The 26,690-nt window shown below is 41.3% G+C and overlaps 1 protein-coding gene across 5 annotated transcripts in view; it reads right to left on the bottom strand.

The window, feature by feature from the left end:
• Positions 1-1,393: 1,393 nt before the first annotated feature.
• LOC139474314 (trithorax group protein osa-like) overlaps positions 1,394-26,690 on the bottom strand; it is a 60,784-nt gene continuing 35,487 nt past the window's right edge. For 2 of the 5 annotated variants that reach the window (XM_071257274.1, XM_071257277.1), the window contains exons 6-18: positions 20,079-20,171; positions 19,343-19,507; positions 16,369-17,772; positions 15,401-15,570; positions 14,503-14,598; positions 13,083-13,280; positions 12,353-12,572; positions 10,522-11,638; positions 9,758-10,116; positions 9,170-9,274; positions 6,952-7,154; positions 5,066-5,195; positions 1,394-4,392 (exon numbers count right to left, since the gene is read on the bottom strand). In XM_071257274.1, the coding sequence (XP_071113375.1) occupies positions 2,099-4,392; positions 5,066-5,195; positions 6,952-7,154; positions 9,170-9,274; positions 9,758-10,116; positions 10,522-11,638; positions 12,353-12,572; positions 13,083-13,280; positions 14,503-14,598; positions 15,401-15,570; positions 16,369-17,772; positions 19,343-19,507; positions 20,079-20,171 (6,554 nt within the window). In that variant the 3' untranslated portion in view covers positions 1,394-2,098. The remainder of the gene's footprint in view (positions 4,393-5,065; positions 5,196-6,951; positions 7,155-9,169; positions 9,275-9,757; positions 10,117-10,521; positions 11,639-12,352; positions 12,573-13,082; positions 13,281-14,502; positions 14,599-15,400; positions 15,571-16,368; positions 17,773-19,342; positions 19,508-20,078; positions 20,172-26,690) is intronic. The other 3 variants (XM_071257276.1, XM_071257275.1, XM_071257278.1) reach the window with 3 other exon arrangements.

Below are 26,690 nucleotides of genomic sequence, written 5' to 3'. Positions count from 1 at the left end.
TGGTTTTACGCCGCTTTTAGCAATATTCCAGCAATATCACGGCGGGGGACACCAGAAATGGGCTTCACACATTGTACCCATGCCGTGAATCGAACCCGAGTCTTCGGCGTGACGAGCGAACGCTTTAACCACAAGGCTACCCGACCGCCCCTGCTGAAAGTGTTAAATGTTGTTGAAGGGCAACCTCAACGAGGTATCCTCACTGAACTGTTCAAGGAGTGGTGCTTTTTGCCGAAATAAGCTTATTCCAGCTTCATCCCATGGCAACCTGTAAATAATCAAGTCCGGGCCTGGCAAATTTGTGGTCAATACACGCCACCAACCAGATCTCTCATTGTAGCCACCCAACTCTCATTTCAGTTGTGTATAATGACCAACAATGGACGCTTGGTTCGAAACATGGTAAAATTATTGACAAGTAGGACTCAGTCTTGCATTCCAAGTTAACATACACCTAGAAAAATGATGACCACCCCCTTATAATGTATCATATAGCCACAATGAAATTTTACACCTAATACATTTTCAGACAACACATTTGTTTTATTTATGAAATTGATTATCTCACGTTTCGACACTGCCCCATGGTACTTGTTGGTCGGACTGCCCTTTAAATCAACTAGCTCAACTTCATTTCATCAGACACCAGACCATCCTTCACAACACATCTTGAGCAACCATGTACAAACCTATCCAGTACGTTGCGCAAAAATGAGATCAACATGGCCGGTTTCCAAAAGATGCATAGAAGTTAGCATATATGGAACTGAAGGGGTGGTGCTTTACAATTTTCCTGGTGTATAGTTACAAAAGATCACTTATTTCCCAATATCTGCAGCTCTAATTTCATTACAACTTTTATAGAAGAACTGGTCTGAATTGCCAACAAACTGCAGTCTCAGACTCTTATCCAGAGCTGGTGTGTTGATGCTTGGGAAGCAATATTCTGTTATGAAAGTGTAAACACTGTTCACTGCTTGTAACATACACTACTCAAAAGAAGTTAAACAACACCCAATTCTTTCATAGACCATAGCCATGACAGATAAACTATAGTAATATGAAAGAATCGGTGTTCTTTAACTTCTTTTGAGTAGCATATATTGTGAGGTCTTCCATCGGGCTCCTGCTGCTTATTCAAGACCAAGGCATTTGGTTTATCTTGTTATCTATATACATTTATTTCTCAATTCTGACATGGATTATTAAGCCTTTGCACGATGACCAGTGAGTGATGTTTGAATGCATCGATGAGGGTTGCCATGGTGACGTGATGATGTTGTCAGCACCCGACAGCATTTGGGCACCAATGAGCGTTAGCGAAGTGTTGAACATGTGATGATGGTCGACGCCCAACAGCTCTCAGTCAGGGTATGACGACAAGTCACAGGTGCCAGGTGCAATCACAAAACCAATTTTATTTGAATAAGAATTGTGACATGAAATTGTATCTACACATACTGTACAAAACGCAGGAAGAGATATAGAGAGTATATGGCTTCCTCACTGGGTATAACACAACATAATAGTCCATTCGTCCGCACGCGACACCAATATGAAGTCAAATGATTTCAGGAGAAAATGGCTCCAGTTCTGTTTCCGTAGCAACATGATAAATGAGCCAATCAAAACATGGCTTCCCTTCAAAGGCATCCAATGAAACAGCATGAAAACATGATATGAAAACGGATGTTCTATAAACAAATGTAAGTGAATATTTTATACATCTTGAACATTCGGGTACATGAGAACCCCAATTCTATGAGCAGTGAAAAACAGATATCAATGTAAGTTTGGGAAATGTCAATGTTGCTTATGATATGGCAATTGTCTGTTTATAGGGTTTCTCCCATGCTTAAACAGCACAAGCGTTACAATAGAAGCCTTGGCAGGCGTAGGAAGCCGTGCAACGTTTAACATACCTACCAACGGCAGTAGAATCAGATTCACTTTCTTTCAAATTTCTTGTAAAAATTATTTGATATATATCCATTCTAGAATTCCAATTAAAGTTTTTTAAAAACTTTAGAAAAGTTAAGAATAACATGAAATTGTCTGTGTGGATCCACTTTCACGTGATGCAATCTTCTTCTGTTCACTATGAAAACAGGGAACATTCAAACAGAACGTCTGATAGAATCTGAGCAACACTCTGATCCAGAATCTGCGACATGACTAAGGCTAACAACCTACTTTGATGATGAACAAACAGTTTGCGATTTTCCTCAATTCTAGCTAAGCTCAAGAGGATGGTGGCAGCCCTCCGTAACATGTCAAGACTAGTACCCATAACCTCCGGGTTGTTCTGAAGAGCTCCTATGCCCTGTGTGTTAGCCACCTGCAATGCATTCTGTTCAGCTGTTTCCAGAAAGTCTACAAGTAATGATATACATGGGTGTTGCAGAGCAATGGCCCGAGCAGCGCTACTGTCACCTTGCACTAACTCTGATAAGAGAACTAGAGCAAATTCCCGTGGAACTTGGTCCTTCCTATTTGAAACCAATTTGCACAAATTTGAAAACAGGTCCACAATCCGTTCAAAAGGAGGAGTTGCCAACAGTAAATCTACATTATAGTCATGTATGCACAATTTGCACAAAGCTTCAAGCACGAGTCGCTGAGGTGAGAGGACGGACTGGGGGGGCATGCTAGGCAGGGGGTCTCTAGCACAGGATGACGGACACACTGCCCAGTGCAAAAGTCCATCCAGTATAGGGAAGCAGATTTTCTCAGAGTAGGCCGATAGGTTTAGATGTCCACAGATGTTGGCAAATATCACTAATGTATTCTCACGCAGAGCATCCAAGTAGCTCCAGAACCATTCCCCGTTGCCTTCACAAATGTCTCCCATCAAGTCTGGCTCGGCGATGTCTGTGTCCACATCCCTCTCTACCAGTTTCCGATGACACTTTGAGCGAGGTAGGTGTTTGTGATGAAGCAGCAGCAACCTCCCCATCACCTTCATCAGTGCGGCATGTTTCGACATCTCCACGTCGTTGCCAGGAATGCAGGAGAGGCTGCGCAAGATGTTGGAGATGCAGACACAGCGTCGCCCCAGCTCCTCCTGGGCTTCTGTGGACAGGCACAGTGGTGGTTCATCCCGGTGGTACGCCTCCTCCTCCAGCTCACTCTCCTGGTGGGACAGATTCAGCAGAGACTGCTCAGACAGACTGATCTCCGCCAAATCATCCCGACTTGTGATGCTGGAATTCAGAACCCCTGTCTTGGAATCCACTGGCTCTGGTTTGGACTCGGATGAAGCTTCTGTTGGGGTATCCTCCTCCTCTTTTGTAATGTCAGATTCAACCTTTGGCTCAGGAGCTTCTTTTGATGCCTCTTTTGATGCCTCTTTTGATGCCTCGTCCGTCTCCATTTCAGTTACTTCTTCTTCTTCTTTCCCATTTTCTTCCTTTACTGCATCCTTTTTCATTTCAGGCTTTGAGTTCAGATCAAAGGGTTCCTCCTTAGTGAGGCAAGGAGCTTCCTGATCCGAATCAGATGAATTTTCACACTTGTCTATATGATTCACACACTTCTCTGACTCCTTGCAGTCCTCGGCACACTTTTCAGCAGCAGCTTTGTCTTTCACTGCTGCCTCATTTGATGATGAATCGTTCGAGTCTACACTGTCAAGACCCGAGTCACGAGGCTCGGTCTTCATGTGCACGGATTTGATGAAATTGTTTCTAATTTTCGTCTTGTCACACACAGCAGAATGATCAACTTTAATTGAGATTGTCTCCTCGTGCGACACACACTCCTCAGTCGTATCCACACATGACTTGTCTATCTTTCCTGCCACCTCCTCACTCTCCACATTCTCACTGTGGTCACTCACAGGGCCATTAACTACGCTATCACGTTCTTCTCTAGTCCTTTTCCTGTGGGAGAATAACCTGGTAAACATATCGTGTGTCTTGCCACTTTCCATATGTGTAACAATGTGATGAGTCAGGTCCCCGCCCCCTAGCTGCCAATGATTCCGCCTACCACTGTAACCACTATACACGTCCCATTTCTTTCTATCAGCCACCCATCTTTCAGGGGATTCCTCCTCGACCTTGACAGTTTTGCCATTCCATGTAACGTGAATATTTTTAAGGTTATCAGGATCAGAATGGTCCTCTTCACAGTCTGACTCACCATCGGCACACTTTTCCTGCTTGTGATCATACCCAAGATCGGAATCGTCAAATATGCCAAATATCTCCATCAAACACTTGCGGAAATGTTCTATCAACACTTCAAGTAAGCCAGGCAGATGTACAAGGTTAAAGTAAGCTACAGTGCTGTCATCAAATAACAGAACGTTGAGAGTGTCCAGAGCCCATGTGCTCTCCGCCAGCAAACCTGATTTCAGAGCCATCATTAATCTCCATGCTTCCAATGATCCTGTTGATGAGAAAGAGAAGCGGCATTAGTAAACAGCATTAGTCATGGGGGCGTACATGAACTACCATAGGATCTACAGAATATCGAGGTAATCATAGAACATATAAAGGGGTAACACAATGATTTGAAAATGAAGAGGATATCTACGTTAAATGGAGTGGCTACCTGAATGTACAAGGTAATGGGCTTCGGACATGATAAGCACTATGCCATTTTCTTGAAGCCCAATTGTTTAGACCAAAAAAATAAATCAGCACAGTCTATTTATGTAATGATGAAAAAAATCATGTATAAACAAAATAAATAAAATATTGCCAAAAACACAAGCTGTAAACCTAAATTTGCTTTTCCTTTGCAGCACAAAGCAATTTTCTGGTTCTCATTGGTACTAGGTACCACTTACTAGACGCAGCCTCACAAAATATTCAAATTCCGAAGTCCATTATTTTGGTTGATATGACATAAAGGTCAGCGGTCACCACCTCCATGTTTACAGACGAAAAAGTCACGAAACGTGAAACAATGAACAATTAAGTAAAAAACATGTCGTGAACTCGGAGTTCGGAGATTTTTAAAAATCTTTACAAATACTTGGACAAATTGAAGGATTGACACGCACGAAAGTACGAACGAGAGACGGACGTACAGACGAACGTAGTCAGGTGTTACCGACCTATATCTTTGCTGGACAGACGTCGCCTCTTATTGAGAAGCGGTAGTGTGGCCTCAACGCTGTCATGGGGGAACACTATCTCCTTCTTAGGAGGGAACTGAGCATTTGGAAACAGAGTACCCGGCTTCTGCTGCAAAAGAATCAGCAGAGTGTAACAGAGCTGTAGCTCAACACACGAGAACCAAGCTAGCATGGACACCCACTACAAAACATTGGGCTTCCTCTTGCAACACCTCACTGATCATCTTGCCAACATCACAATTCCTTAACACCTTCGCACAACTCGGTTAACGCCTCACAAAACGATTAGTACATGAAAAATCATTTCCGGAGGAATGTCTTTCTTTACTTCCATTTGTACTGAAGCAACAGTTTCATCACCTGAACAGACAAAATACTCTCAAACAACTGTGATGTGGTGTGAAAAAGAAAATAGTTTTGTACCAAAAGGAAATTAAGTGGTTTTTTTGTTTTGTTTTTAAATTAATACCATTCAAAGCTGCAAAAATCAACATTCAAAAGCTTGCATTTTTCAGCTAACAAAACGTAATTTCTTTTCTTAAATACTAAAATAAAAAAGAAAGAAGCAAGAAAGAAAAAACAGTTTAAGCTTGTGTTCAGCCAATCATTGAATAGAAAACAAATGTAGATTTCAAGATATTTCAGGATGGCTTTTTGATTCAGAGCTGGAGAAGGAAGTTTGCCCTTATGATGAACCCCAATGTTTTGTCAGGTGACCACATATAGACATCTAAAAAGCTATTACTGAACTACACAGTATTAACGTAAGCTGGGGAGAGAGACAGGAGGAGAGGTGGGACAGTTCCTGGGATATATGTAGTAGCCATATTTGTCACATGTGCCAACCTTGGTGCTGACCGACGGGGAGCTGACCCTTGGGCACGAGCTAGCTCGTGTGTCGGATTACGCGGTGGAGGCCGCTGTGCAGCAGCAGCAACATAAAGTAGCTGTGTCCCATTACCTTAAGGCTCATCGTCAGCCATCTGGTGAAAGCTGCTTTTGAGAAAGAAAACAACTGGCATCCTACATTCCACTACAGAGCATCGGTTCACCCGCTTATGGCTACTCACTGGAAACATGTACATGAGGTGTCAATTAATCAAATAATACTCATTTATGTGACAAAGTCTGTATTGTTAGCTTCCATTGTGGTTATTAAGTGCATGCAAAGTCACTTATTCTAGTGTTACATACGTGTTCCAAAGCGTGTTTTGCTTTCATATTTAATCTCTTTTTTTCCCCACCCCATACACCCCACCTCCAACCTGGCCCAATGTCATTGTCTGAAAATGTACCTGTTTGCATTCATGTCCCTAGCAACCAGCATATGACGAGTATGTCAAGAGAAAATTTGTTAATATTGAGAAAGATTGAGAATCTACATTTCTACAACTAGCACTATGAAGCTGCATGCAAAATCAGAATGTCTATTAGCACAAAAGCTCAAAAGTGGCTAAACTGTAACTTAAATTAACACATAAAAGTAAACAAATTGGGCAAGCTACGACGAAAGCAAGTGTTCAAAGGTTTTTTTTCTAAATTTAAATCTTAAAATAATTTTCCTCAGATTGAAAGTGCAACAGAATGTCAGGGTCTCCGTTAAGGGAGTCACATGACAGCAGTTTCCGAGGCTGTTGGCAACACTTCCCGCACTTAGCACAAACAGCAAAACAGCAAACATCTACCCCTTTCAACATCTTTCACTGCATGACACGATCTCTCGATTTCCATCCCCACTTCCAAAAAGAACATTTTTACAAAAATAAATTACTTCTTTCCCAATTAGAATACGGTTGATTAATGTTGATAATGGTCAACTAATGTGGTTCTACCAATGGCTGCTATGTAGGAAGTGGCATGTTTACCTGTGCCTTGGTCATATACTGTTTGTTTTCTCTGGGGTGGGGTGATCCTCGAGGTCCCGCCCTGCTGTATGGCCCCATGGGTGGTGTCCCTGGCGCGACTGGGGGCATGCCTGCCATGCCATGTGGCATATAGTTTGGGCCTTGTTGGGAGGGGTACCTCGAAGCCATTGGAGACCACTGCCCAACGTCACCTCGTCGAGGATCTGAAATATTACACAACAATGTTATGGATACATTATCAAATTGCACAGAGAAGCTAAAATATTTTTCTCAATAAAAAATGGGATGGAAAAACTGAAATATTTTTCTCGATAAATAAATTTAAACTTTATTTCACTTTTAACATTCTCCATATTCATTTATGTAGCTTACATAAAGATATAATTTTTATAAGATGATCTTTAAAGTTCTGACCATTGTTTATGTTATTGGGGTGAGCCTATGCAGTGAGCCTATGCAGCTATGAGTTTTTGCTGGGGTATTCGAAAAATGACTATCAAATATCGAATTCCTTGTTATATTTCTTTCTATATTTTGCAAAGTTAAATCAGTTTGTTAAAGCGGCTATTTAGACGACATCCGACACATAAACTAGAAATGACAAACAACGACATGTCAGTAACAATTAGTACACACTAATATGATGCGATATATCATATCAGACAAAATGGTTAGTCAAAAACCACAAGACTTTTCTCGGAAAATAATGAGATCTAACTAACAAGTCTAAGACAAATATTAAGATGGTAGTAGTAATCCCACATTTCCACAATCGACCATAGCTGGCCAATCCCATTCATTGTTACATTTCCGAGTTAGTTCGCATTAAGTTGGAAGTGTTCGCTTTTCTTCAAATAAAACAGCTGAATTCAAACTGTGGTTCTTTGTTGTTTAACGCCGCACTCAGCAATATTCCAGCCATATGATGGTGGTCTGCAAATAATCCAGTCTGGACAAGACAATCCAGTGATTGGCATTATGAGCATTGATCCATGCAATTGGGATATGATGACATTCATCAAGTCTGATCATCCAATTCTGTTAGTCGCCTCTTACGACAAGCACGGGTTGCTGAAGATCAATTCTAACCCGGATTTTCAAGGATGAATTCAACGTGTGTGTGTAATAACATCAAGACCCATAATCAATAGCAAATATTCTACTGTTTGATGAATCAGACTTCATAATTGAAACTGCACATAATGTTTCTCAGACATAACTCTTTGCATTTATTTGCATCCATTGATCCAACTGAATTGTTTCCCTCCCATGATGCAAATCAAGGCAGAATGTTACGAAAAAAGCCATGAGATCTGTAGGTCACCTGCATTGTGTGAGCTTACAATGTCATATGAAATACATAACCTTTGGGAACTGTTCAAATTCACAATGTATTAACATAAAGCTCAAGACTAACTGATTAATCAGAGCAATATCAAGGTATCAATAGAAACATGTCAGAAATATTGCAAGGAGTGATGGATCAATACAACACTTTCAATATAGCCGACATGACTGGCATGTGTAAATCGATAAGCAGCAACTGTATGGGTGGGTACGATACATGCAAACTAATGCATCAGATATATTTGTCACATACATTTAGGCCCATGTATTTCAGTCTAGGATATCATTTTGGATATCTTTGAAACCCCATTTTCCTAAAAGGGAAAACCTTACATTTTGTTTGAACGATCCCAGCAATATTGAATTAAATGAGCTCCCAAAATTTCTGTCCTTTATAGATTATGAGACATAGTTTTAGTAATTTATTTCATGTATACTACTAAAAAGAGGATAAAGACGACCTGATTCTTTCATGTTACTACAGTTAGTCTGTCCTGCCAGGGCAGATAACTATAGCAATAGGAAAGGATGTGGTGTCCCTTAACTTCTTTTGAGTAGTATATGTGATATGGTACGATTCTCTGCTTTGAATCTTGTTCTTCCTTCAGTTTTAATTTAAGCCAAATGACGTTTTCAATATTGCTCCAATTTCAAATTAGCAACTTCTGTGCTCAATTAAAATAACGATTGCTTGCATCATCAGCACAAAATTTAGCTTCATGGTCAAGCAACTAACGGAGAGAGAGAGAGAGTAAAGAAGCAAGATGGACGCAAGAACAACAAGCCTTGACAAGTCATCACTTGGACCTTTGGCCCAGGGGACTGAGTCTACCGAGTTAGTAAAAGCTTAAACCAATCACTGAGCTCCTACCAGTCATGTGACCTTCAAGATGTGAAATCATACCCTCGTGAGGGTATCCCCCATGACTAGGGACAGGCATACCTCGCTCTGTATATGGCGATGAATGGCCAAACGCTGCCAAAAAAGACAACAAATGCCGCCCTTACTATCTGGCAAATAGCTAAGTCTACAGACACTTCGTAGAAGAACATATACGTTTTCACATTGATGGGAAAACTAGGTGAGAATACCCACACCACTTTCCATACAACTGTTTACTGATAATCTTCCGTCTGATCAAGGAATGTCAAACACATTTAACCAAGATTACAAAGTTGTTAATCAATAGAGAATATTTTTTTAACTTAAACCCCCCTACCCCTAAAAAAACCCAATCATATGAGCTAAACATCTGTTTCAAACTGTCCCCATTTATGGAAGCCGACGTCTCTTCAAAATTATTTAATGTTAGTGTGTCAGTTTCTGTTTAAAAAAAAACTTAATGTTGTATAAGTATTTTCATGATATAAGTAGATGAAATATAACATTTCGTTTATATTTCAAAACCAGTACACAAACTAACTGAACATAGCGGAAATACTGAGAATGTTTTCTCACCTGGTGGCATCTCTGCGTAGTGTTTGTTAGGGGTGCGGTATATCCCGCCCGTCATGTCCCTGGCCATAGGCGGGCGGGGCCCAGGAAAGGAGCCCTGTTGACCGTTGTACCCGGGGTATCCCTCCTGGCTCATCATGGGCCGGGGGCCCGTGTAGCCCGGGCCCTGTGCTGGGTACGATTGCGCTGGGTACTGATCCTGGGGGCCTCCATGAGGCGGCCTCATCCCTGGCATCTGTTGCCCCGGGTAACGGGCTCCCAACATCTGCTCGGGGCCAGGCTGGTTAGGAGCCATCATCCCTGCTTGGGATGTTGGGCGATACTGTTGGCTGGGGTGGGTAGGGCCAGGTTGCTGGTCGTACCTGAGACAAAACAATATTTCAATGCATGCAACAGCAACATAATATTTACAGCATGTTTTAAATACACATTAGAAATGCAGAAAAACAAATAGGGCAATGTCTATTTCCTGAGCAGTACAATTAACGGAACAAATGTTCAGAAAAGTGTCAATCACAAATATGGAAATGGAGCAGTGCAATTTGTGATGATGAAATTTATGTGACTTTCTTTTCAATTAAACAGATCACCTCATGAACCAGTCAGTGTTGTTATACTTTTTCTTTTAGTATACCAGATCAAACACAAAATGAGTAAATGTTTAGTATGCGTGTGTGCATGTGTGTGCACATGCACGAATGTGCACCAGTGTGTGTGCACGTGCGCAGCCGCTTCATGGGTCCTCGTATGGAGGCACATATTCTCACCTTTCTGGTCGTTCAAACTGCTGTCCAAAGGGGAATCTGTTTGGTGCACTGGGAGGTCTGGCAATGTACTGACTTTGACCAGGAACATAGGATTCACCAGGCCGAGCACCTCCAGGTGGATAGGAGTCCATTCCTGGTCGGGGGTATGTTGACGACTCGTTGAATTGCTCTCCTTGAGAGGGGATACGATTGGGAACACCATCCCCATAACTGTTCATATTGGACTGATTCATGTTACTGGAATATTGGGGCATATTTGGGGGTACTCCTGATCGAGCATTGTAGTTAAAGTTGCTGTTGTGTTGCTGGTTAGGCGGCTGTTGTTGCTGTTGTTGTGAAGGTGTTGGCTGCTGTTGGGACTGCTGCTGTTGAGGGGGTTGCTGTTGTGGTGGGGGCGCGGATTGTTGTTGCTGCTGCTGCATACTTGAATATGGCGGCATCTGAGAATTAACACTTTGTCGGGGAGAAAATTGGGAATTAGTAGCCGTCGGCTCATCAGCAAATGGATCTTGAACACTTATACTGTCTGATGTAGAAGGCATGGTCGTGCCAGCACTAGGGGGCATTGCACTGGAGGTGGGCATCATGGCATTGCCCATCATACTGTTTGGAGGTACACTGCTGCCCCCTAGCATATTGTTCTGTTGGGGGTTAAAACTATTGCCCCCTAGCATACTGTTGTTTGGCATATTCCCCGGCATCATAGCATTATTGGGCATAGACGCCCCCATCATTCCACTCGAAGGCACACTGCCACCCATCATACTGTTCGGTGGCATATTGTTCCCCATCATGTTATTCTGACCCATACTGCCCTGCATCATGCTGTTGGGAACCATGCCCCCGGGGCCCCCCATCATACTGTTGGGCATGTTGCTATGACCACCACCCATAGCGGACGGGTGGGGCATGTTGGACTGCGGAGGCATCATTGCGTTGGGGTTCATCATGTTGTTGGGGGGCATCATGCCCCCACCTCCTCCCATGTGCCCCATTGCCCCGTCAGAGTTCTGCATGTATGGGGGAGGCATGCTTGGGGAGAAGGGGTCCATCCCCTGGCTGTTTGGGGTACTGGGCGGGCGGAATGCATCCTGGGACGATGAACCTTGAGATCCAGCTGAAACAGGAACAGGACGATAAACTACACTGAGCACCAAGGCAATGAGCGCTCCTTCCCAGTGGTGCGTAATTCATAAAAGAAGACACACAGGCACTTTCTACACCTAAATCCCGACTCGTATCTATACGCATGTTAGTGGTGTGAGTCACGGCGCCAATGAGGTGGAGGTGGATAAAATCAAGAGGCTTTATTTTGATGTGAGATGGGCAAAACAAGTGTCACATTAACAACCTGGAAGGTTAAAACTTCGGGGAGACTTTCCAAAATAAAAGCAAGAGCTGATCTGAGCATGATTGCCTAGTCCATAAACATGATGGCTACATTCACAATATATCCTTTACAGTGAAACTTCAGCAGCTTGTAGCACAGTGTGGTCAACACCAAGAATTCTTCTTTCAATATGTCAATTCTCTACTAAACAGGGGTACATACTTACATTAATATTATCCATACGTTTATCAGCATTGTAGAAAACAATTAAAAAGATGCACAATAGCCACAATGACGGTCAGGTTCTTATTTCATGAATCAAGCATACTTTAAAATTCCTGAAAGGGCCAGTTTAATTTGTGCATGTTGGAACATGTGACCAAATTTCCTTTGGGATATCAAACTGATGGCTACGTATAAAACCAATCCCTGCTATGTAGCCAGCAAGTATCCTGCCATGGTCAGCAACAACAGATTCAATGGACTGAAAAGCTTAATTACCTGGTGAAGGGGCTCGCTTCTGTTTCTGTTCTCGTTTCTGAGCTAGAGCCTGTTCCATTTGGTTAAGAATCGGCTGAGGATCAATGCCCCCTTTATCAAACTGGCACTCGTACGCAAACAGGTACTTAATATAGTTCTTTTTTAATGTGAAAGCAGCACTAGCTGATGATCCAATGTTCACAAAACCACAAATTTCTTTCCATTTTTTCGTCTTATTAACCTGCAAGAAAACAAATCAGGAGTTTAATAATTAAATACACATTGTATAGTCATTCAGACAAAAACATCTGGTGCCTTAGACGACTGGGCTGCCCCACCCCAAATGGAGGTTGTAACACCTCTGAACCACAATGAGAAATTGAAAAGGAGGAGAGTGAGTGAGTATGGTTTTATGCCGCTTTCAGCAATATTTCAACAATACCACAGCAGGGAAAAGGAGGCAAAATGGATGAACTACCCAGCTGACTGAAGCTAAGATGGTCTCAGGTTGACGCAACTGCTGGCAAGTTAGTGCTACATAATAATGTTTTGATGTGTATTGTAAGAAAAGATCATATGCCTCAGTTTTATAAATAAATACTTAATCTGTCAACTTAACACTGTAAGCAAAAAACGGAAATGTGGAATAACAGTCAATATTACAAAAGGGTCTTTTTTTCTGTCCACTTCTAACACCAACAGATAATATATGTAAATATACACACAACAAACAATGCTGTGCAGCACTCACCTCAACCATTCCTCCTTTCTCCTTCACACAGAGATATAGTTTATAGAGATCAAGAGGTTGTTTACTGATGGAAGGCATTGATGTCACCGGAGTCCCCTTATCCTCTAAAAACATCAACATTTTGTCCAGGAATGGTCGACGCTCCGGCTCCATCCCCATCTCATACAATTTACCCAAATCAGCAGGACCACCAGATTTCTGGAAGGATATAACATGAAAATGAAAACGTAGAAAAGGCACAAACACGTCAGTTCACAAAACAGACTCCAGAGTTCTCTCCCTTGAGCTATGAAAGATGGTTTTGTAGTTCAATGTGGATTTTGTACAACAGAGTTTGAGGGAATCAGACCTCAACGGTTACTTTTGTGCTCAATATTTAGTGAGTTAAATACATGAAGGCTATATGCGGTTAATGCTGGTTAAGGAAATTAGATACATCAGCAACATCACTTTTCAGGGAAACAAAAATTAATTTTGTTGATCAAGGAGTCTGTTTTATGTTGTTAATCTCATTCCTTCTCTTCACACATTCCAATTGTGGCAGACGACATTTTAATATCCCATGCGTCAAGAATATTTGCTAAAGACAAGAAACAAAACGGAAGTCATTGTGAGCTAGAGCCTGAACTGAAAAATAGATACAAACCCTGACCAAACAACATAATATTCAGCATTCACCTGCACATCATCAAAGCATCTCCCTAACAACATTGACACAACAGAGCATGCAAGTTTCATAAACCAAAACACGTTAGCTCACAATGATTGAACTTTCAACGCATACCACTCAACAATTGACAGGGACATTTTCTTTCTTCATCTAAAGAAATGATCCTATCAAATCGTGAGCCTATTATGTATAAGCTATAAAAAAGTTCAATGACAATGTTACGAGCAGAGATAAGAATCTGAATTATGTTTTTCATATACAAATTCGGATGACAGTGAAGTGAAAAGATAACTTTGATGATGTGTAAAAATGTGAAGGGAAAATAATACTTCATGCTTCACTGAAAACACAAATAAAACAAAAACTGCTGAGTTGATGACCACCATGGCTGAAAAGCCGACACTGACACCCCCACGTGGAAGGAATGAGAGCTACACAGACACCTGTCAGTAACGTTAGTCGATTAGAGAGACCACGTTGTCACCAGACACCGTACAGGAAGGCGATAAGGAAAGGGTACCTGGTGATCGGGAGGGATTCACAGACAGACAGGGGCGCACAGACGAAGAACGGACGAACTAATCAGATGGTTGGTTGGTTGGTCGGCGGGGGCGTGTGAGTATAATCGGACATTACGAATTAAGTACCCGACCCTTTCACCAGGGCCCAAGCAGTGGGGAAAAGGATAGGCGGAGCCAGTTCCCGAGCTGATTAACGAGCGAGCCATTCATATCGTTCCAATCGACTTACGGGCGTTCCGGGCAAACTGGGGCTACTGCTCATGTCGTCCTGAGCAGAGGAAAGATTGGGTGCGCCAGGAGAGGGCGCTCCAACCACCACATTGTCCTAGAATAAAATCACTGGCACCTCAGTCGAGTAACATAGATCTATCACTGCTTCTAATGTCAGGCCAGTTCATTGTTACAAGTGTACATAATAAAGACTGTCAGTGAATCATCTTGCATGCTTTTTCCCAAGCTGCAACATTTTGATGGCAATGCAAAATTACAAGGTTTATGGTAAAGTGTCTGGAGCTAAATTATTACCATTTAAAAAGAGGAATTAGAAAAAATTAGATAAATTTACTTAATTCGGTTCCTAAAGTTTTGAGAATGATGTAATTACATGGTGACATGTATATCAAAGAGAGACAAGGGAACACAACTAACATCAACAAATCTAGGAAAGCTAACCTATCATGCCAAACTCTACAACTAAAGATGCGCTATAGTAGTTGTTCCAGCAAATCAAATCTGCAAATACTGATGAGGACGCGATGATTGTATGGAGCTGGATTATAAGCAAACAAAAACACTGGCATGAAATAATTGAAAAGCCTAATTAATTATTTGGAAGGGAAAAACGTATGACATGAATGTCTGCCATGAGACTGAAGAGAGCATCTCATGTGAATAACAGTTATCTCCCCTTGATAACAAGTTCTTTCATTGCTACTGCACCTGTAATCTTTAAACATTCATCAGAAGCACATTTGAAATTTTAAAAACTACTTGAAACTATAATATGAAATGAATCTACAGCCAACTAGGAGCTAAAACTAATATAACCTGAAACCTGCAAACAAACATTAATAAACGCAGCACAAGGTCAACTGCTACGAAGCCCAACTGCATCTCGGAGAACAAACCTTTTTCTTCTTCTCAGGAGGCTCTTCCGGAAACGTTGGCATCGGGATGCAGTTCATTGCTGGCATGCTCGGGATGCTGTCAATTCCCATTTGAGAGTTGCACATGGTCGTCTCTGCAACGCAGGTCACAGGACAAGTGATGCTCTGGGTCACTACAGTAGTTGTGCTGACTGAAATGGACATCGAGAGAGGTTATTCACAACAAACATCCATCTTGTCAGTGCAGAACAACCAAGGGAGGCTACTCAAGCAGCATGATGGGCTACGATGCAGATCAGCATAGCTGCAGAAGGACTACAAACAAAAGAACTATGGTTAGAAACAGAAAAATAACTTCAACAGAAAGCTTAACATACATCTTTAACTACTTTTTTCTTCTTAAAATACAAACACATGTTTCTGTTAGTTAATAAGGATTATGAACAAGATTCAACATCTCTAAGGAAAGAACATACTTTGTTGGTCTCTTTGATTTTGATGTACAAAAAAAATAATTTCATTTCATTTATAAGCTAATAAATGATCTTGAATGTTACAGAAGACGAATGACGTTTATTACCATCAAGAGAGGTGGAAAGGGATGAAACTGTCTGATTAATTATTATAAAAATCTTTAATTCAATGCCAGTTGAAACAAAGGGACCAACAAGGTTTGTATTTCCGATCTCCTAAAACAAATGCTTGAAAAAGGCAGTTGGATTGCTGCCTGTTCTAAAAGGGTGAATAAGAATGAAACAAAAAAGGTGCAGGAAAGGGAAGAGAAATGAACAAATGACAGGTAGAATCCCATCACAAGCATGGTGAGGCAATTTGGCAGCACTGACACTGAACAAATACTATGATCCATGAGAAAGTCAAAGCAAGGTTAAGATATGCCAGTGCAGAGGCAAATCTGGTGCAGGACACAGTTCTGTAGCTACTTGTGCACTGACTGGGCAGTTTGTGACCCCCGTCTCATGTGAACTTACCCATGGTTGTGATAGCTGTTGTAGTGATAGGCTGGTGTTCAGGGGAAGAGGAGGAGGACATTGTCATAGTTCCTTCAGTTTTCACCTCTCCTCCACTAGACTCTGTGGAGGGGGGTGCTGGAGCCTGGGCCGGGTTGGGGGAGGTGCCGTCCCCGCCGCTGCTGCTGCTGCTCACAGTGTCCGAGTTTGATGGTGTCGTGGTGTTGGCTACTAACGTTGGGGGAGTAGCAGCAGCTGTGGTTGGAGGCGGCTCGGGTAACTCTGCAGGTGGATCAGCAGGTTTTGTGTCTGTCGAAGAGGCTGGCATGGAATCGGAGGAGTTGGAGCCGCTGTTAACTGCTGATGGTGTTTCCGACAATAAACTCTTGCTGTCTGCTGGTTCCGAGTTTGCAACCTTTGTTTCCATCTGACATACAGCCGCAGGGGATTTGGGGTTAACTGTTGGTGGTGAAGGTTGGGAGTTCGGCATGGGTGAGACAGAACTTGTGGATGTCGTCGTAAAGGCAGCAGTTGTGGAATTCTCTGCTGCACTTGTTGGCGGACTGTTGGATTGCCCCGACATGGTTGATGGAGGCAAGGCAGTGCTGTTGGACTTGCCACCTTTATGTGGAGGAACAGGACCTGAAGGCCCCAATGAACCCGGGCCCATACTGTTGGTCACTGGACTATGGGACATACTGTTAGGCATTTGATTCATAGAATTTGACATATTGTTCATGTTTGGGTTCATGGGACCCATACTGTTCATATTTGGGTTCATGGGACCCATGTGGTTCATGTGAGCCATCTGATTGGGTGGCATCTGATTGGCCGACTGCGGGCCAAACATACGTGGTTGTCCGGCGATCCCCATCGGCACCGACGGTACCGATCTCATCTGGGCCCCCCTCCCGACAGCACTGTTGGCAGCAGCGATCATGGCAGCTTGGGCAGCGGCCTGAGCCCCCTTCACGCCACCTGGGCCCGGCATGGGCGGCCCTGCGGGTGGAGACGTGTGCATCCCCATACCTGGTTGTACGGTCTGACCTGGTGGACCAACTGAGTTCATGGAGGAGTGACTCGGCATGTTGGGATTCATGCCAGGCCCCTGCTGGCCAGGCCCTGGGCCCGAGCCTGGACCCGGCCCAGGACCAGGGCCAGGACCTGGACCCGGACCCATATGGTTGTTGAAGCCACTGTACTGATTGTTCATTGCCCCTATCTGTCCCATGCTCACATTGCCTTGGCCACTGTACGCGTTATTGTAGCTGGAACTGCCCATTCCTCGGTTCAAGGGCATGTTGTTGTACATAGGACCTCCCTGCCCCATCGGATTTGGCCCATTATACATATTCTGAGAGGGATAGTTGGACATTCCTGAGGCATTCTGCATGCCCGGGACGTTATGCTGACGTCCATAGTTCCCTGAAAGACAATTTATGATCATCTTTTATTCTGCATGATGAGACAGAACGCCTTGATGAGAATCAGTGTGAAGTACGTGATTGACAGGGCTGCCCAATTGCCGTTCACCATGAAGTGACAGAGACTGTGATCAGGAAAAGCCGACATAGGTGATGGAACAGGATAACAGGGTTGGAAACTCCCTTACCGCTTAATACACGATACAGTCCTACTTGCATAGGCTACGTCTAAAGTCAGTGTTAAAGCTACAGGAGCAATTTCACTACTAGTAAACCAATACACTTTTAGTGTTTCAAACTGTTGGGTTTTTTTCATTCATTACCGACTATGAGAACACTATGATTAATTAATTATCCAAATTCAAAGGTTAATTCAAATTTGTGAAAGTGAAGCAATTAAATTGCAACTACAAACTACAATCTAAAGAAAAACTTGTCAGATTTCTAGTTCAATGCCAATGCAGGCCTTTCCTATCAGTAATGTTCACTTCAGTATCACTAAGTAACCACCAAGTTGGATTCTGTTGTTATTCTTTGGTTTGGTATGACTGGTGAATAATTTGGCAGCCCTGTCAGAAAGACAAGGATTGGTTGCCGATTTGCACAGTAGTGTCAAATGCAACAATAAACCAAAAAATACTTAACTTAAAATCAACTTCAAAATGACAATCACTTTACAAATTAAGTTTTACATTATGCACAAAATAATTTAGTCAAACCAAATACAGCATGCAGACCGAAATACTAAAACTAGATTTTTATTTTTATTTTTGTTAGACATATTCACAGCATGCATACCACCACATTTAAGTACTAACTGCACATTACAACCCTTGACGGGCTAGAGTTTTCATGCAATTATCGATTTTCCACATTCACATTACACAATATTCACAATTTGATCAAAACATAATGTGTACACTTAAAAGTCAGTCCAATTATTACCATAATACTTTGCCAAACACGTTCCACTTGTATCAACAAGCATAAACATCTGAAGCTCCGGAGCCATTCATGCACTATTTTGACACTACATACCATTTTCCTTCTTTGATATCTAACATCTGTTTCAATGACATGACTCCTGCTATCACTATTTGTGTGTGTGGTTTGACGACAACAAGTCTACGACTACAAACTACAGATCAGTTCAGAAGCTGGGGTGATGGGAACAACGGTTAATGCGGGGTTGCTCAACTAAACAACAAAACAACAACAAAACAACAAACATGGATAGCACAGACAGACACACAATCAAAAGCACTACAATCGCACCGCCTTCTAAAATCAAATTTTAATACATCAAATCCAAACATCTAATCATTTATCTTAAATTCTTGTGGACCTCAAATTACTTAACAATTTCCATTAAATGTAAGTAGTCGCATAAAGGTTTTTGTGGATCTTGCCACATTGCTTGACAATTTCCCCTAAATGTCAAGCAAGTCTTTGTGGATATAGCCAACAACTATATTGACAACTTTCCTTACATGTGTGTAGTGAAATAGGCAGTGCTCTTTGAATTCAGAAGGTTGTGCAGACAAGATACTCTATGGGGTAGAAGGACTCACCTGGGCCTGGTCCCGGGCCGGGAGGATACTGGTTGTTGTACTGACCATAGTGTCCGAGTTGCCCAGGACCCATCTGTCCTGGTGCCCCTCCCATCTTGTTCCCCCCGGGCACAAACCCCATCTGGTTTGGCCCTATAGGCGGCGGCATCATTTGTTGGTTGTAGCCTGCATCAAGGTAAGCAAATTAATAAATATTGTAAATTTTCTAATAAATTGTATAATTATATACTTATCCTATCTCACACTATGCGTTGAGGTCTTCTTTTTTTAAATTTCATATATTTTATTTCAGAGTAAGAGCATGTGTTACTACCCAACCAAACAATACTGCTTGAACAAACCGGTGGAAGCCAATCAATATCTTCCACCCAGTTATTCAGCAGTTGCCTCCCTTGCACTGCAGCATACCATCTCCAGCAACGTGGAAAGAAAGTTCTTTCCTTCCATTTAATGAAGCTGTTTTTGATTTTCAACACATCAACACAATACGTTTAATATTGCAACAATTAACAGGAATTTCATTTCTGTTGAGTAGTATGATACAAAAGTGTAAAATGCGCCCTGTTAATCGTCATTCTTACTATTCACAGCAACATCTATTAATATATGAATTGAGGTATTCAACCATATTTACACTTTCTGCTAAAGATTGGGATTTTTTGCTGTGAAAGTTTTCACTTTGCAAAAGTATGTTCCATCCAAATGTAGCAGATTTAATCAAACTGCACATTCATACCTTGTGTTGCCATTGGTGACTGACTCATGCGACCTTGACCTTCCAACTGACTGGACGGCGGTCGTGGAGGCATAGGACTGCCAGCTTGATTTCCTGCAAAATAATCATCTTGTTAGTTGAATTCAGAATCAAATACATCTCACTGCCTGGAATGTAACTGGATCATTTATGCAGTATCACAAAAAAGCAACCTTTACAGATCAGAAACCAAATACTCTTCACAAACATGAAACCAGAAGATTATTTTTCTGAGGAAGACCTTCAGTCTGATCAGTTTACACGTAGGGATAACATGTCTTCCATAAATATCCCACCATCAAAGACATCACAAATCCACAGCAGCATGAGGAAGTTTCACTGCAGTAGACTTCTTCACCTATTCGGACTATGGCAGCATTCAATGAGTGAGTGAGTACAGGGATTGCATGCCACTTCACTCATTATTGTAGCATTATTAACCTGTTGGTGCTCCCTAATCTGTACACAGGAATCAAACCTAGCTTTTCAGTCGAGAGGTACATATTTCATAACATAACTTTTATTGTTTAGATGATGTTTGTTTGTTTGTTTTATGCTGCACTCAGCAATATCCCAGCTTTATGATTGCGGTCTGTAAATTATCGAGTCTGGACCAGACAATCCAGTGAGTGACATCATGAGTATCGATCCATGCAATTTGGATACGATGAGTCAGTAAGCCTGACCACCGATCCCATTAGTCACCTGTTACGGCAAGCATGGTATTCTACCCCGGATCTACACGGGTCCGAGAGGTACGTATTTCATAAGGTAACTTTAAGTGTTAAGATAAAAGAGTTATCCCTGATTGAACTTTAACTGCTGACAACACTTGCAAAGTTCTGCCAGGGTTTGAAACTAACGTAAGTCAGCTAGTCTGAGACTTGTAAAATTCAGAAAGGACTAGTGACATTCCCCTTATGAACTTTCACCATTAGATGGCAACACTGTAGCAGATGAAAACAAAAAATAATAATTTTAAAACCTTACACAGGGAGTTCCTTTCCATAACAACACAGCTGAATATTTCACCTGTCCCAAACATTCAACTCAACTAACAATACTCAAAAAGAAATACCTATTATATCCCTTCCATTTTAATCAAGTTATTCAAAAAAGAATAAAACCACTGTTTTATTGGTACTTTCTACCACTCTTTAATACACCTGTAACAGGGTACAGAGGTGTAGCAAGGTTTCAAGTGATGACAATTAGAATCAGCTGAGTTGTGTGGCTATAAATGATTCAGTACATGTACTACTATGTTGTACAATTGATCACAGCAGGCTTCTCTGGGGAGGAGTAGAGAACACATGTTGTAGTGATGATCAATGGCGTAGCAACACATTGCTGTGGAGGCTCCTGAGGGGAGGGGACACCATGCGGCTCTTCTTTGTGGGGAATTATTGTAACGTAAACAACCACCCAGACATGCTATACAGGTTATATACTTCCCTGTTCATTTCTTTTCCTCTATTTGTTTTAATTGTGCTAGTTTCACAATGATTGTAAAAGTGTGTTGCTTTCAGTTTCACTTATTAACTTTCTGAAGTGAAGTGTTTAACATTAACCATGAGGGCAAAAGACTTCAAACTGCATAAAAATATCCACACTGTTATTGATATTTGTGAATACAAAAAATTACAAAAATAGAATCTCGCACACATTATTGAATATATTCCCACCTGCCAACAGCTGTCACTGGCTTGTCAGAATACCATCACGTTCATTAGCATTCATTAACGTTATAATGTAAGATATAGCATTTTTCCTCTATAACTCTGAAGAAGCATGGGGAATACAATTAAGTATATTTCATGTTTGTACACTGGATAAACATTTGATTAAACATTATGAATATAAAACTATTCCACACTTAAAAATCTAAACCTTTTGTAACAGGCCTACTAGAATTGGCTTAGTCAGTAATACAAACTTTATCTCATGTAAATTATTTCATGAAATATTTATCCACTTGGAAAAAGCAGGTCACATCCATAAATATTTTCACACACAAAGAATATTCTCAAAGCTAAATATCAATTTTACAGGTCCAATTGACACATTCGATACAATATTCAAGAGCAGTTTACAAAAAGAGAAAGATGTCCTGCACTCTTCTGACAGAGAGAAGGATTGGTAGTGGCATGTTGGAGCCCGAGCAAGGAATATTCTCTTATCAAGATTTGTGCCATTGATCGCTGAAAAGCAGGAGGACCAGTGAGTCAGCTCCAGCCACGGCCGTCTCTCAACCTGCAGGTGAGCCAGGCAAGGTAATGGAAAATCGGTGGTTGGCTTGGAAATTTTTCCGCTTTACTTCTGAATGGATTATGTCCATCAATAGGCACCTTGGCACAGTTTGTGCAGCCAGTCTCTGATTGATATCATTACCATTCCCTGTTAGACAACTCCACTTTAAACTTTTCATCATGGACGTTTTAGATGGTCTATTATTCTCAAATTGAGGTCAAATTCTTTGATAGAAAAACATGTCTATTTTACCTGTTGAGGAAAACCCGATCATATCCATTACTGTAACAATAATGATCGTCATTGGATATTGCAACACGGGAATGAAAACCACTAGTTTGAGGCCAAACATCAAATATTTGAAAACATTGGGGGCTTGAGAATTGAGATTGAAACGTTGCATTATGGGATCTGAAGTTACAACAAATATCCTAGATCAAAATCAGAATGATGTAATATATTTCAATCCATTATAGAAAGAATTCAACAGGGGACGGTCTGACACAGAATGATTGTGTAAGCTATTTTTTACCTGTTTTACAGCACCATTAAACATGACACATTCTTCTTTGGAGAAATAATTTGGAAAGTATATTTTGCTAGCATATATCACCTAAACTATCTACTTTTTTTAAGCAAGGACAATATTACGCTACATATCACTAGAACAGAAAAAGAGCGATATTTTAAGACAATATTGTAATGGAACAACATATGGCCATCTTTTTGAGCCAAACACGACCAGATAAGAGACTATTAGGTCAAGAGCAACGACAAGGTAAACAGACCTAGTTCACTATCATAAAAGAAACTGACTCACTTAAATTCTCATTCAACAATATGTATCACTATTGCTCTCGGCCAGCTATACTCATGAGGAAATGTATTCACAGAGAGAATATAAAAAGAACTGGCTACTATGTTATCACTGACAATGCCGCCGTTAGGGGAATTGAAAGAATAATGATTTAATGTGTTTCTAAATGACAAAATACTCACTACTACAAAGGACTAAATGGCTTGTGATGACATTTCCCATTTATATGTAAAGGGATGAGGTATCAGAAGAATGGCTCACAATTTTTAAAGGGTGAAAAAAAAAGTAGAGGCCCACTTAGCCTAACCACATAAAGGAGATTGTTATACTTATTGATGGCCTTCAAAATGAACGCTAAATTTGATCCATTAGAAATTATGTTAACATTTCTAACTAATGGAACAGGGCTTATTCAGAAAAATATTACCTTAAAAGATCAGATAAAAAGAGCCAAAAATAATTGAACACAAGGCTCGTAAAATCCTGGCTCAACCCTTAAATCTTACTACAGCGAAATGAAATGAAAATGAATGGCACATCAAAAACAGAAATGCTACGCCAGTGCACTTTTGGCAATTGTATTTTAAGATCTAGTTTGGAAAACCCCTACTTTGCCATCGTGAAGAGTTGAGCTTTGAATGGGGAAGACATAGATAGAATACTATCAATACATGAGGACTTGGGGGATAAGCTATTGACCTGAGGGTCTACAGGGCTAGCCTGCTCATCACTCCCCGCAGTAACAAGACAATCCCTCCGTCTATATACTCTGCCGTCTTTAACACTTGTCGATAAGGTCATTCAGTGCAAGCATTGCTCCAAATGTAAACCTCTGTGATGGATATCACATCCCTGCTCAACTCAACCCCCCCTCCCCCACCAGTTGAGGCACTCTCAATGTACAGCCACACAACATGGGCATGGATGAAAGATGATTGGCAGACAGACCTACTTCCTCACAACTGCCTTCAGACAAAGGTCACGTCCCTCCTATAGCACAGTGATTGGCAACATGGTGTAACAATATGTGACACTGTACTCCTCTGACCTACTGCCACACTATGTGCTAATGACTTATCAACATTGTATCTTGCCATGCCAATTTCCCTCCCACACCAAAACAATGACTCTGCAGGCTGTCCCCAGGCAAGGTGTTATAGTGGGGCAGCTGCAATAAATATCTCCCACCAGGTGTCCGATGCTCATTCCTCTTGGTGAGAAGCAATTTGATGGCTATAATTAGTGACCCGAGATTAAGCTGCAGAGCATGGAAAACCCCTAGTGGTGAGAGGCTCAAAACCACTCATCTTGGGAAATCCCCTCCATAAAATGTCATTTGGACCAGATGTCACTTCTGTACGTATGTTTATGTAATAACAACCAATCTACTTTCCTGGCAATGAATGCAAGCCAGAACACTAACTTACATCCACAGCAGTTGCGCAAATCCTGCTTTGCAGAATTAGTTGTGTTCACTATAAACCGGCCCATTAGTTGCAAACATACACCATGGAGCTGGGGCTATAACCTGACATTGTGTTTCAGTATTATCACTACTGTGTGATAACTGTCATAATGAACGTGTTTCAGTGAGCTTATATGTACAATAAAACATGTCATAACTATGTTACGTTTTAGTAGGACTGGAATGAGCTGGTTTGTGTTTTTACTTGAACCTTTAAAAAAAATAAATATATGATCTTGCAAGAATAACAATTTCACATCATTAATGGAAAATCTTGAGAAGGTTAGTTATCTATGAAATATTTTCTACATAGAAAACAATGCTTGGTGCACACCTTGGCCGTGGTATGAGACAGCCACATTACTGAATGAGAAAATTCAAGTTTCCACCTTCACATGAACTACTCAAATTATTTTACTTAAATATTTAAGCAAGTCATTTTATTTTTCACTTCCACGGGTAGTCAAATATATTAGAATTTTCCTTTCATGTAAATACAAAAAGACATAAAATTCAGAATACATCTATAGCCATTTTTCATTAATGAATGAACACAAATGCTACCATATTTTATTAATACTCTGTCTAAGCACCATGTAAAATCCAGTTTGTGGTCTGGCCACTCTTGACAATGCATGGTAGCGAGCCTCACCAGTAATTGACCAGTTGACTGTGCAATGCAGCAAATGAATGTTTTCACACTCCCCATTTGCAAAGCCCACTTGTGTAATTGCAAGTATGCAATGCTTCAAGGTGGTTCTAGTGTGGGTTTTCCCCTTCCCTTCCATGCATGGCTTTCTACTGACACAGATAAACAAAGCCATTGCACTATTATATCATAATGGCAAACATGCCGTGGGACAATGAATAGCATATCGTTCATGCTCTGTATGAAGACGTAAGGAGGCGCATGTGTCGTCCATGTGGTGATCATTCTTCGACTACCCCTAGCATCTGCCAATGTGAGCTTACACCTTGGCCGGGAATTTCTTTTGTAATTTTTTATTCAAAAGCCCTTAAATTTTAACACAAGCCTGACAGAATAATTACTGCTTGTATTTCAAAGATCAGCCTAGGTCCGGATCACATGCCACCCTCATTATGACGCCATCCGACTTGTCGATTAGCAGTAATTCATATGCTTCACAAATATTTGCTGGAGCATTGATACTAGGGTGATAAGAATGGCTTGTTTGAACAGAGGCATATCCTATAGGGGGGGCATGGCAAGCACAGCCAAACTGTACATGTCAACACTCCCTTCATATTATAACAGCTAATAGATCATATATCAACATCAGCTCAAACGTTTTTCTCAAGTAGACACCTAGGCCACACGAGCATTGTGACATGAGAGTGGCTTCTTCATAATCCCAGGTTTCTATCCTTCCATACCCCAAAACACCCAGCCTCCAGGGACATGGGACCTGAGATCTCATAGCTGTATGAATCCTAGGCTTGGCGAGCACTCCTGTAATTGTGGGCAAGAGACATTTTTGGAATTGTGAGGAGTACATAACCATATTCCCTTGTCTGGCACCAGAATCTGGTAAAATTCTAAGGCTTGGAAGATGTAAACAGCACAAATATATCCCGATTTCTGAAATTAATGCTAATATATTTTCTTCACAAACTGACACATACACTGATACAACACGTGATAGGTGTACAAATACTAAAGCAGGTGGCATAAAACTTTATTTATATTTCCACACAGACACTGACTGCTTCATGAATGATGCAGAGGGTTGGACTTTTTCGGAATGTGTCCAATGTACAGAGCTCCTGCACTAGGTGTACTTGGAGGCAGAAATAAATGAAACAGGAATTATTTGTTCAGAACATCTAATCCTGTCTCTCAAACTGCCTATAATTGGGACATGTCGAGACAGTGTAGACTCTCAACAGGAGAGCGCAGAGAACCAAATGAACTGTTTACAAAACAAAAATGATGTGAAATGTGCTGGTGGTATCGATGGTCCTGTTTCTGTATCTATACTGATTCAGTTTAAGTGGTTCTCAAGGGTTTTTAGGACACAAAGCAATTTTGTAAGTTAGATTA

The sequence above is a fragment of the Haliotis cracherodii genome, unplaced genomic scaffold (genome assembly GCF_022045235.1).
Source record: "Haliotis cracherodii isolate W230 unplaced genomic scaffold, xgHalCrac1.p SCAF_3, whole genome shotgun sequence".
Taxonomy (NCBI): domain Eukaryota; kingdom Metazoa; phylum Mollusca; class Gastropoda; order Lepetellida; family Haliotidae; genus Haliotis; species Haliotis cracherodii.
Note: the sequence above shows the minus strand (reverse complement) of the source record. Positions and strands in the feature narration are given on the sequence as shown.